The 11,063-nt window shown below is 36.5% G+C and overlaps 3 protein-coding genes across 15 annotated transcripts; 1 reads left to right on the top strand and 2 right to left on the bottom strand.

Moving 5' to 3' along the window:
* Positions 1 to 41: 41 nt before the first annotated feature.
* AsnRS (asparagine--tRNA ligase) lies at positions 42 to 3,185 on the bottom strand. Of its 2 annotated transcripts, XM_031984401.2 has the most exons (9): positions 2,650 to 3,185; positions 2,163 to 2,573; positions 1,937 to 2,094; positions 1,717 to 1,860; positions 1,498 to 1,646; positions 1,255 to 1,383; positions 925 to 1,174; positions 557 to 820; positions 42 to 459 (listed from the first exon to the last, which is right to left on the bottom strand). In XM_031984401.2, exons 1-9 carry the CDS (start codon positions 2,681 to 2,683, stop codon positions 328 to 330), a joined length of 1,671 nt encoding a protein of 556 aa, XP_031840261.1. In that variant the 5' UTR covers positions 2,684 to 3,185; the 3' UTR covers positions 42 to 327. The 2 variants fall into 2 exon arrangements, with proteins under 2 accessions (XP_031840261.1, XP_076227377.1); XM_076371262.1 differs by lacking the exon at positions 42 to 459 and having other exon boundaries at positions 668 to 820; positions 912 to 1,174; positions 2,650 to 3,182.
* A 241-nt stretch (positions 3,186 to 3,426) lies between these two features.
* Positions 3,427 to 5,608, top strand: LOC116430377 (mitochondrial outer membrane protein SLC25A46). 2 transcript variants are annotated; one of them, XM_076371266.1, is made up of 6 exons: positions 3,427 to 3,837; positions 4,021 to 4,300; positions 4,483 to 4,539; positions 4,626 to 4,902; positions 4,987 to 5,395; positions 5,526 to 5,608. In XM_076371266.1, the coding sequence occupies exons 1-5, from the start codon at positions 3,675 to 3,677 to the stop codon at positions 5,386 to 5,388; spliced, it is 1,179 nt and encodes a 392-aa protein (XP_076227381.1). In that variant the 5' UTR covers positions 3,427 to 3,674; the 3' UTR covers positions 5,389 to 5,395; positions 5,526 to 5,608. The 2 variants fall into 2 exon arrangements, with proteins under 2 accessions (XP_076227381.1, XP_076227380.1); XM_076371265.1 differs by having other exon boundaries at positions 4,987 to 5,608.
* A 409-nt stretch (positions 5,609 to 6,017) lies between these two features.
* Positions 6,018 to 11,055, bottom strand: ClpX (Caseinolytic protease chaperone subunit). 11 transcript variants are annotated; one of them, XM_031984395.2, is made up of 8 exons: positions 10,869 to 11,055; positions 10,295 to 10,349; positions 9,689 to 9,830; positions 9,369 to 9,605; positions 9,134 to 9,282; positions 8,788 to 8,977; positions 7,730 to 8,631; positions 6,018 to 7,638 (listed from the first exon to the last, which is right to left on the bottom strand). In XM_031984395.2, the coding sequence occupies exons 3-8, from the start codon at positions 9,756 to 9,758 to the stop codon at positions 7,387 to 7,389; spliced, it is 1,800 nt and encodes a 599-aa protein (XP_031840255.1). In that variant the 5' UTR covers positions 9,759 to 9,830; positions 10,295 to 10,349; positions 10,869 to 11,055; the 3' UTR covers positions 6,018 to 7,386. The 11 variants fall into 11 exon arrangements, with proteins under 11 accessions (XP_031840255.1, XP_076227376.1, XP_031840251.1 ...); XM_076371261.1 differs by lacking the exon at positions 10,869 to 11,055 and adding an exon at positions 10,673 to 10,746; XM_031984391.2 differs by lacking the exon at positions 10,295 to 10,349.
* Positions 11,056 to 11,063: the final 8 nt, after the last annotated feature.

The following is an 11,063-nucleotide window of genomic DNA, read 5'->3' as shown; positions in this document are numbered from 1 at the left end:
GTATTCGAGATGAATTATATTATACGCTTCTGCAAACGAAATTCTATCCATAGAATTTATTCGAAGAAACATTTCAATGTTCCGCTAGTTATCGTTACACCATCATACAATTCAGACACGATAGTCGTAACATAACTGCTTTTTACACTTCTAATTCGACATTTTGCAAAGCAATCGTATAAATTTCAATTTCGATGGATTTCGCAATCGAATGTATCTACATTCTCCGATAATAGATTAAATACGCGGAATCTTCCTCGAGTTCGTGAATCGTAGACTTTCTCTTATAAACGTGTGCATGCGAAAAATTAGCGATTCGTAAACCGTCTAAGGACGACAACGTTCCAAGAAACGTGGATAAAGGCAGGCCTCGCGTACGTGGTACCGATTTAAAAGCCAACAAAGGAATCTTTCAAGACCTAATCCGTATCCACCATGAGGACAACTTCCATATTTCCGCTAAACAACAGTTTCATGAAAATAAGCAAATTTTTGTAAAAATATTCAACCGTCAACTGTCATTCGATGACTGAAAAACGTGAACAATCTCACTCACCTGGTCCGAATACCAATAATAGGGCTTTGCATCGATGTTTTCGCGAGAATAACCCTCAGACAGTTCATCGTAATCCCAAATACGCATCGATCCGCCAGTTATTTCACCAACATTCGGTAACAGCAAATCTACCGATTCTGTAAGGCGTTTATCCTCTGCGCAACGTGCCATATAAAATGATTTTATTTCCGAGGGAAATCTGCAGAGCATTATCGGTTCATTCATCGCGTCGGTCATTTTTCTCTCTGGCATTTCAGGTATATCCTGAAGAAAAAGAAAATATATTGACAACATGGTAAACAAGTGGAAATTTCTGAAATCCCATTTCATTGGAAAAATATCCTCAAAAGCGTACCGATCGATCGTACCTCCCCAAATTCATAAAATGTTCCATCTTCTTTGGTTATACCATTAGCTCGAAGATATTCGATTGCTTCGCTGTAATCTAATCTTTTAAACGGCCTCTTTGGCTCTTTAAAATCCGGGTTTAGTTCCCTCACGACGTGACCGATGGACGAGTTTAAGACACGATCCACGACATCGCATACCAAATCTTCTATTCGATCGAGCAATTCTTCAAACGTGATGAATGGACACTCCGCTTCTATATGAGTGAATCTAAAATTTATCATAGTATATAGAGGAATTTTCCTTATAGGTATCAGTTTCTTTTCTATACCATACATGTATATATTTACTCTGCCAAGTGTCTTCTGGTCCTAGATTGTTCTGCTCTGTAAGATTGGGCGATACAATAAACATCACCCATTGCGGGAAGACAAGTTTCAAGGTATAGTTGTGAACTTTGAGTTAGAAATGCCTCTTCTCTAAAAAGAATTATTAAATCGTCGTAGAATAACGAAGGATCCGAATGTTACGATACTTCCTCCGAACAAATCAATACGTGACTCGTAAAGAAACGATACTTTTATTCTACTCACCCAAAATAATCCAATTTAAATAATGTAGATCCACCTTCTACCTGTGTCTGTACTAACGTCGGCGGTGTCACTTCGAAATAACCCCTTTCCTTATAATGATCCCTAAATGCCTGCATCAAGACTGATCTTACCATTAATATACGAGATGTCTAAAACAAGTGAATTCGAATAGTTTAATTATTAAAATCATCAAAGAAATTGTAACATCGAGTATTTTACATTTTCACCACGTATCATCATATGTCTATTGTCTAACTGCACATCTGGATGAGCTTCTTCGTTTAAAATAGAATCTGCACCTCCAGGAGGAGACGAACCTATCAGTCTCCAATAGTCGACGTGTAATTCGTGTCCATTTGGAGCCTGAAAGATACAAGGCCTAGATAATTTGGAAAAACATTTAGTTAAGTTACATAATATACTGTATTACGCGTAATACATTTTTGCCTTCTGGCACAATGTTCAATGTTCCAAACACTTCGATAGATGCTTCTGTAGATAATGTCAAAGCCTCGTAAGTTTGACATAAAATATCATTAAACACGCATTGCAGAAAACCAGTTCCATCTCTTAATGTAATAAACATTAAAGCCTTGCCTAAAACAACAATATTAGGATTAATAATCGAAAGAGAAAATATAACAATTTATTACAAAATATTGTACCTTGGCGTCTAAGTCTATGCACCCATCCGAAAAGTTTTACACGTTCACCTCTGTATTTTACGCTTTCTTTAATTTTTATACGTTTCGCAGCTGCTAAAGTAACATCTTCTTTAATTACAACTGTTTTAGCCTCTTCCAGATTCTTCAATCTGTTTTCCTCGTCTTTCAACAACTTTTTCTGCTTTTCTTCATTTTTATATTGTTCTCTTACCCATATTTTTTGCACTTTCTTAAACTGAGATTTCGAAACTAATTCATACTTTTTACCATCCTCGTGAGAATCTTGATAAATTGGTGGGAACGGCTCTTTTCCGGCATGATGCATTGCTTTCAAAATAGTTTTAAAAGGATTACATTTAGAACCATTGCCTGTTTCATCGCTTCCATTCTTTTGAGAAGTATAAATGCTATCTAAAATAAACATGTGTAGAATGAGTCGTTCTTTCGATGTTCTGATCGTAAACATTAAGAAATTAAAAGAACTTACCTAATGCTAAATCTGAATTTTCCTTCTCAGCCATTTCTCACTGCAACGTTAATTGTCTTTCCTTTGAGATCCTTGTTTCGTTTAATTGGTTGAAGGGTGTCGAACCACACTTGGTAGTAATGTACTGTTTCACTCAAGTTGGATCTCTGCTGATGCAACTTATACGTAGTTACACGCGGAATGTGCGGATCAACGTATACCGACACGTAATCAATAACTGCAAACTTATTACTATAGCAAACGTGTATATGGACTATACATGATCAAATTCCTCTTGCATGCCTATCGTTCAAATTTTATACGGTTTTGTTTCCGTAATTTTGTATCTTTATCGTTTCCATCCCTTTTATCTTTTGAGAAAGAAGAATAACGATCGCAAACTTCAGATCCTGTACACTCCTACTATCGAGGGTCCTTAATCGGTGCCGCGGGCACTCTAGTGACACTCCCCTTAGGAGAAGTTACCCTTTCCATACGTACTTTTGTCCTGTGCGTCGAACACACCGCATAGAACTGCGTGTGTATGCTTTCTCGGGCAGCTCCTCGAGTAGAGGTAGTGGGAGAACGCTGCTTCCGAGTTACCAGCGTGAGGGGAGTAAATTGGTACTTGGGGGCACCACTGTCCCAAAATAAGGACACAGATCAGACTCCAGTATCTGCAATACCGACGAGACAATGAAAACCGTATTTTCCTAACATTCTATTTCAAATTATACTGGTTTAAATGTAAGCAGATCAGCGAGTACTTAAGTACTTACGCATCGTACGAAATACAGTATACGGGATACTTGATTCCTACTAACAAGCTTAAATGTCCGTAGTATCGATAAAGTCGAGAGCATGACGTTGAAATACATGCGCGCGCGCGCTTTCTCTCTTCCCCTTACACTGCACGTCCGCGCGCTCACAGGGAGTGCAGATAAAAGTTTTTTTCATCGTTAGAAATGCGAAGTAAAAACAAAAAGCTTGCAATTTTTTAAAAAGAAATAAACGTTAGAAATTTGTAATAGATTATTCGTTACACAATGGCTGGATTAGAACATTACGAGAGAGTTTATCGCGGAAAACCTATTAGACATTGGGAAAATGAAAATAACTTTCTGTACGGACACCGTGGACAAGAGGTTATACGTCCTTTGGATGTTCCCGTTGTACATCCTTTAGCTGTAGATAATCCCCCTACCGATGGTAAGTTTCGATTAAATGCACCAATTAATGTTAATTCTCCACTTTTTTCAAGTTATATCATAAATTATAAAAATACCCTCGTTATTGTATAAAACGATGGGAGATTTGACCATAGACTATTGGTAAATAGTTCTGTATACAGTACTTTTAATTAATATGTCTCCTTGTATTAACATATTTCAGATATTATGAAAAAATACATTGGTCCAGGTTGTGGTCTAGTAAGTTTAATTACAGAAAAGTTATTAGTTCATCCGTTTATTGTTCTAAGAAGACAATGCCAAGTAAATCCTGGATCAACCAAATACCATATAATACCTATTACCTTGGTACCTGTTGTTGCACGACTTTATCAAACTCAAGGAGTAAATACCCTTTGGAAAGGAATCGGATCAGTTTTACTTGTGAACGGAATGACCTTGGCTATCGAAGATTTCATTTCTAAAATTACATTATGGCCAAAGTAAGACGATTTATTGGATATTACTTAAAAGTCTGTCTATACAAAACCTAAATGTTAAAGCAAGGAATATTTTGTATTGAAAGCATTTGTTTTTTTAGGTTTTTTTTTTTTGATTCGCATCTTTTGACAAATATCTGAATTTTATTGCACTGCACTGTGATAAACAAAGTATTTTATTCTAGGGAAATTTCATGTAACAGCTCTTTAAAAGCATTTGGTCAACATATCTTTCTTAAATGGTAATAATACATTGGCAAACAACCCATTTGTACATTAAATCTAGTTACAGAGAGTTAGAGAGAGATATTAATGAAAAATTCCACAGTATTTCCATAGGTTTAACTACACCATTTTACTCTGCGTCATTAGTTGAAACAGTGCAATCTGAAATTGCATCCGAAAGTCCTGGTATATTGGATGTCTTTAAAGATGGTGCTATTCGCTTAGTTGAAGTAAGCAACAAGGGTAGATTAATTCCTATATATGCTCTTCTACCACCAACTATCGCCTATGGAGTTTCAAAATACCTTTTTACCATGACTGTCCAACGAGTTACTCATTATATTATGCAGAGTAGGCAAAAACGTTCTCAAGAATTAGGGGTAAGTAATCCCTCGGCAGCATATATACGTATATATACATGTACATGTACATACACGTCAACTATGAATTTATGTTGTTTCAAGGGCGCGTACAGCAGATCTCTATCGTCGGACGAGTTTATGATAGATATAAAATTACAGTCTACCCTGATCTCTACATTTATGGCAGATGTATTGTTTTATCCATGGGAAACAGTGATTCACAGACTTCACCTTCAGGGTACACGTACCATTATTGATAATCTAGACACTGGACGAAGTGTAACACCATTATTAACTGGGTACAGTGGAGCAGGGGATTGTTACAATACAATACTTTCAACCGAAGGCCCGTTTGGTTTATACAAAGGTTTTGGAGCTCTTCTTTTACAATTTGCCGTACATATAGTAATAGTACGGACGGTGAAGTGGATTCTAACAGAGTTAGGAACGACGCTAACATTGAAATCAAAATCGGCTCAGAAACCTCCAAATTGGAGGAGGTAAACGATGTGTACGTATTTCATTTTTCAATGTTAATTCTGAACATATTATTAATATCTCTTCTATATCTATTAAATGAATAATTCTTCATAGTAAGGAGATCAAAGAATAACAATGTATAATAATTTAAATCCTTTCAGTATCTCTGAGCAGCTTGATTTTCAGATGCATTAGAAACTCTTGTAAACTTAGTGAAAATAAAAGTAAATTAAGGTAAAAGATACTATACGCGTGCGATTAATTAAACCTAAGCTTTGTTTAGTGAGAAACAGAAAAACATAAACAATCACGTTTGTGTACAATTACAAGAAATATTCGGTCTAGGAATAATTTAGTACCACGTTGTATATTATTATATAGTAAATTCTTATATTGGTGAAAATAAGAATATTGAAACAATTACAAAAATGTGGTAGACCAAGGAATTATTCTACAGCTGTACGTAGATTTTGATTTATTATTAATAAAAAAAAAAAAGTGAATGCGTCAATCCTCATGAAATAGTATACATTCTTTAAAAATGTACCCAGTTTCACTTTAAAAGTGTGTTCACTGCATTCTATGTTTACCTTTTTAAATTTGCGTTATTTGTTACACAGCCTTTCTTTTATATATATATATATATATATGTATATATATATATATAGTATAAAGCACATAAATACAGTAATTCCTCAATTAGTGTTTAATTTCTGTGTTTGTTTAATTGTTATCAACTCCACAGTATAATGGTATGTATCCTCTGTTTTTTTTCTTTTACAAAATCTTGACAATTGCTTATCAAGGAATAAACTTGTAAACGGAACCCCCAAGGACACAACGGATGTTAGAATTGTTCAATTTTCTATTACAAGACTGTTACCAGGGATAGGTAAGATTTTCTCGTTAGGTCCGAATCTGGTTCTCAAATCGACTTGTAACTCTTCAAATGAAAAATGAATGAAAAATAAATGAAAAATAGATGAAATTCTGAATGCGCTCACTTTTATTGGGAAAATGTTAGTTACCTTTTGGTAAAAATCTTGTATGTACGTACTGAAACGTAAGATCTCTAGCTACACGTCTTATGATAATTTTTAGCAATTTGCCCTGTCGCTTTACCGCTGCTGTTCTCTACTTTACTACATTAAAAGTATTACACAATTCTACCGATCGTAACATTAAAAAACACATGTAGTTTTAAATGTTTCTCCGTGTTGCTTAACATTACGAAATGGTTTTAATGTAACACCAACTAAGAAAGTACTGTGTAATGTACACGATACGCATCTACGTGTGCATCGTAAAGAAATGTCAAAATTACACTTATCGTCTAATGTTATACAGTTTCGAAGTTTCTAATTTTGTCGATTTAACTAAACTACCGTTATATACAATATGTTACAAAATTCCTCGTTTATACACAGTATTTTATTCCTTCTTTAAGAATCATTCAATTTCTTTGTTCTAAATTGTAAATTTTAATTAAGAAAGTCAATCAAAATAACAATGTATAATCATTGGAGTTATTGTGATCTTAAAGCACATACATCATCGATTTTCTCAATCGATATAATAATAGTAATGTGTTGTAAAATTCATGCGCACGTAACACGTTTTTTGCAAAGGATATAAGCGTTAATTTTTGTCCATCTAGTTCAAGTATATATTCAATTGAAGTCTTTGCAAGCGGGCCAAAGGGTAAAAAAACCGAATACCATTGCAATTAAAGAACCATTTTCACAGAAACCGTACATCATTTTGTACGGGGTTGAATTATTCGAATACGAAATGAAAAAAATATTACCGTTTGTCTCGATTCGAACGCCGCGTATTTGTGTTTATTTGAAAATCCGATGGTCGTTTCCTAACATGGAAAAATATTGTTTCTTAAAAGAGCGTGCTTCGGAGAAGTTATATACTCGGTGTTTAGATCCGGAAATATTTGAAACAGTTTTAGTAGTTTCAAGTTTTCAATAAAATCAATGAAACGTGTGGTCTATTTTTTTAATGAACTATTTGTTAATTGTGTATATGCTGCGCTTGTAGCTCTTCTTCGGTAGCATCGCCCTTCCTGATGTACTGTGGTTTCTCGCGTCCTTGCACGCAACCTTCGGTCACGTGAACGGACATTACGTCACTGCCTGGCACTTCGAACATTGGTTCGAGCAACAACGATTCCATGATGGCGCGAAGTCCTCTCGCACCCGTTTTCTTTTCCATCGCAAGCGCGGCTATCGCGTGTAGAGCTTCCGTCGTAAACGTTAGTTCTACCTGTAACCGGCAAACGATTCGATCAGCAATTTCCCGTGAATTATCTCCCGCGAAGGCAACTCGCGTCGGTGTCATTCTCGTAAATTCATACCTTATCCATTGAAAATAACATCTGATACTGAGGCACCATAGCATTTTTAGGTTCTGTTAGTATTCTCACCAACATATCCTTGTCGAGAGTGTGAAAAGGCACCAGAACAGGAAATCTACCGACGAATTCGGGTATCATACCGAAATCGATTAAATCTCTCGCTTCGACCTGTTGCAGTAAAAAGTCTTTCTCCTTGTTATCTTTCTCCGTGGAAGGTGACATGTTCGCAACGTCTGCCAAACTCGCTGCCCTTCGCCCGGGACTCTCGGTAGAAGGTGTTGCACCGAATCCGAGGTATTTTTCAGTTTTCCGCCGTGAAATCAATCGATCCAGTCCATTGTAAGCACCAGAAGCAACGAACAAAATATTCGTAGTGTCCACCTGGAGCGTGTCCCCGCGTAATTTTCTCGAACTATTTCTTTCGGGCACGTTCACGATGGTGCCTTCCAACATTTTCAACATCCCTTGTTGAACACCTTCCCCGCCAACGTCTCGCAGTTGATGTATGCCAGGAACAGCGCCGATTTTATCGACTTCGTCTAAAAATACGATACCCATTTGGGCTCTGTCGACCACATAGTTGGCATCTTGGAGGAGCTTCGCTATAACGCTTTCTATATCTTCACCGACGTAACCAGCTTGCGTTAACGTCGTGCAGTCGCAGACAGCGAAAGGTACGTCCAGGCACTGGGCTATTGTCTGCGCGAGTAACGTCTTTCCACTTCCGGTGGGACCGAGCAACAGAATGTTGCTTTTCTCTAATTTTAACTGATGTTGCTTACTATCGAGAATATCCGAACCAGGCACCGACTGATTGCTAGCCGACTTTTGTTCGCTTCCCGTAGGGAACTGTTGGAATCCGACACCGAATGAATTTCCAATAGTGGAAATGTGCAGTAAATCTGTAACGAAGAAGAGGAGGTTCATCTTGCCGTAGGCTAGAAGTATTTCTAGAAGAATCGTTAAAGCATCGGTAACTATTTAGGGCTTCGATTTCAGACAAATTACATGTCGTCTTCGCATGAGACTATGCGCGAAATGGGGACGTCATTATTTACGTGGTTTAAGACCTCTGTGAATGAAGGGCTGATTCGGATCTTGTGTACCACTTGAATTTGTAGATCCCTGCATCGATGTCTGTACTGGCAAGTTGTTGTAGATTCGTTTATAATGATTGTAAACTGCAACACTCAACACTTTTTTAGCATATTCTTGCCCCACAACATGTTTATTTAAGTATTCAAATATCTAAGAACATTAAAAACAGCCGTTAGTTTACATTAATCACCGCATTTCTTCTTAAAATATGCGACATGGAACATAAAGATAAATATTTATCTTTACGTTCGTTTTCATTTTCAGAAACATCTTTTTCATCTTGTCACCTAACAGAATCATTATTACCTTCTTTGGCGGCGGTGGTGGTTTTCTGTAGAATCCTTGTTTCGTATCATCTGATCTCATAGCTTCTTTGAGACTTCTTTTCGAATCTATTTCTGATAAAACAAGGAAGAAATGATGACACTTCTCGCATTTTACAAATCTTGACGATGCTAACAGACAAACAAACAAATAAACAAAATGAATCTTTTGTATCTTGGTCGAAAACGTACGTTTCTGCGCGCAAATAATCACTTACATACAAAAGTTTCTACATGAGTGCAAGGGTCTCCACATTTCGGACATGTGAGCGTGTTTTTTTTTCCTCCTTTTCCTCCTCCTCCTCCTCCACCTCCTCCACCTCCTGATCCATTACCTACGGAGGATACTCCACTATTACCGTCCTTGCCGGGTGGAGTCGGTTCCACAGGAGCTTTTCCCAATGTACTACTGACCGTTAAACATCTAGTAACAGCTACTCTCGCAATTTTGTGAACTAACATGGTAAATATATTTAATTAGTAGCTTCCAAATAAAACGTCACCTTCGCCAAACGATAAGTATACAAGGAGAACTTACCATGATTAGCTATATGATTCGAAGATGCAATGCGACCAGCACTAATTAAACAACAACGAACGCAACTCATCTCTGATGAAAAATATTTGTATAATATGATACAGTATTTAAGCAATATTATTAGAATTGCTCAAAGTAGGGCCTATAATCATAAAAGAAAATTAGGAAAACTAGTGTAATGTAAAAATACTAAGAAAACATATGGAAGAACAATTTAATATATTATAATTTGCATTATATTTGAAAAAAGCTCGTAGCGCACAAATTATACCATCACTGACTGAAAAATAAAATCTATTACGTGTAATTACTAATATCGATATAATTCTAATAAAATGTTATATTCGCACAAAGTTACTGAACAACGAAAATACGACAACAATTTACTCGATATCATCAAGCACAGAATAAAGTAATACGATATCAAGAGAGATAAAAAGACTTTTTGGAGATATAACGTTGTCACTCGTTGTTTATAGAAAGAACAAAGGTACGATGTAGGCATTGAGAAACTAAAATATGGACACGAGCGCAATATCATTATATAAATAAACTCTGAAGAAGCTCGAAGTTGAACGAAAACATTCAAGTGTCGGAAATACTAACCTTTCAAATAAACTGGTGCACAAATTATTCGCAATCATTCACAATTTATTCGTATCTGCCGAAACAGATGAAACAAATCAAAATGCTTGAATAATGATTTGCTAACGAATTACTACGAGTGTGCGAAGAAAAGAAATATATTAATTTATAAACAAAATTGTCTGACACATCGGGTTAAAAGATTCAACGCTCGGTTAACCATGATTCAAGGTCATTGAACAATTTCTATTAAAACTTTTCTTATTGGCTTGGTTATTATTCGAATATGCTTAGATACGACCACTACCGAAGGTACATCTAATTTGCTTGCATGTCAATAAAACATCTAAAAACCACTGAAATTGCAGTGCAATGCAATTGTGCGTAAGCACGTCGTACCTACATACGTGGCGATATATAACGTGTTTGCGTGTGCGTGCGCGCGCGCGAGCCAGTGCGTGTGAGTGCGCACACACGCGACTGGCACGCGCGCACACATGCGCACGGATGCTATATATACATATGCATACACACATATATATATATAATACGTGATCAGTCATGGTTAAAGAAACTTTACGTGACTACTACTCACGCTAAGGTTCCATCTTCTTCCAATAATTGAACGACACAATCGCCGAGTTGGAGTTCACTGCATTGTTTTTTTCTCAATAAAATTTCTCTACGTCCACGTTCGATCTTCTAAACGAAAAAAAGTCTTCCTTACAGCAATGTAGACTTGACAAAATGACGTTTCTACGGACCAACAATACGTCAGAATGTTTACGCG

Source organism: Nomia melanderi, chromosome 10, assembly GCF_051020985.1.
Source record: "Nomia melanderi isolate GNS246 chromosome 10, iyNomMela1, whole genome shotgun sequence".
NCBI lineage: Eukaryota > Metazoa > Arthropoda > Insecta > Hymenoptera > Halictidae > Nomia > Nomia melanderi.
Note: the sequence above shows the minus strand (reverse complement) of the source record. Positions and strands in the feature narration are given on the sequence as shown.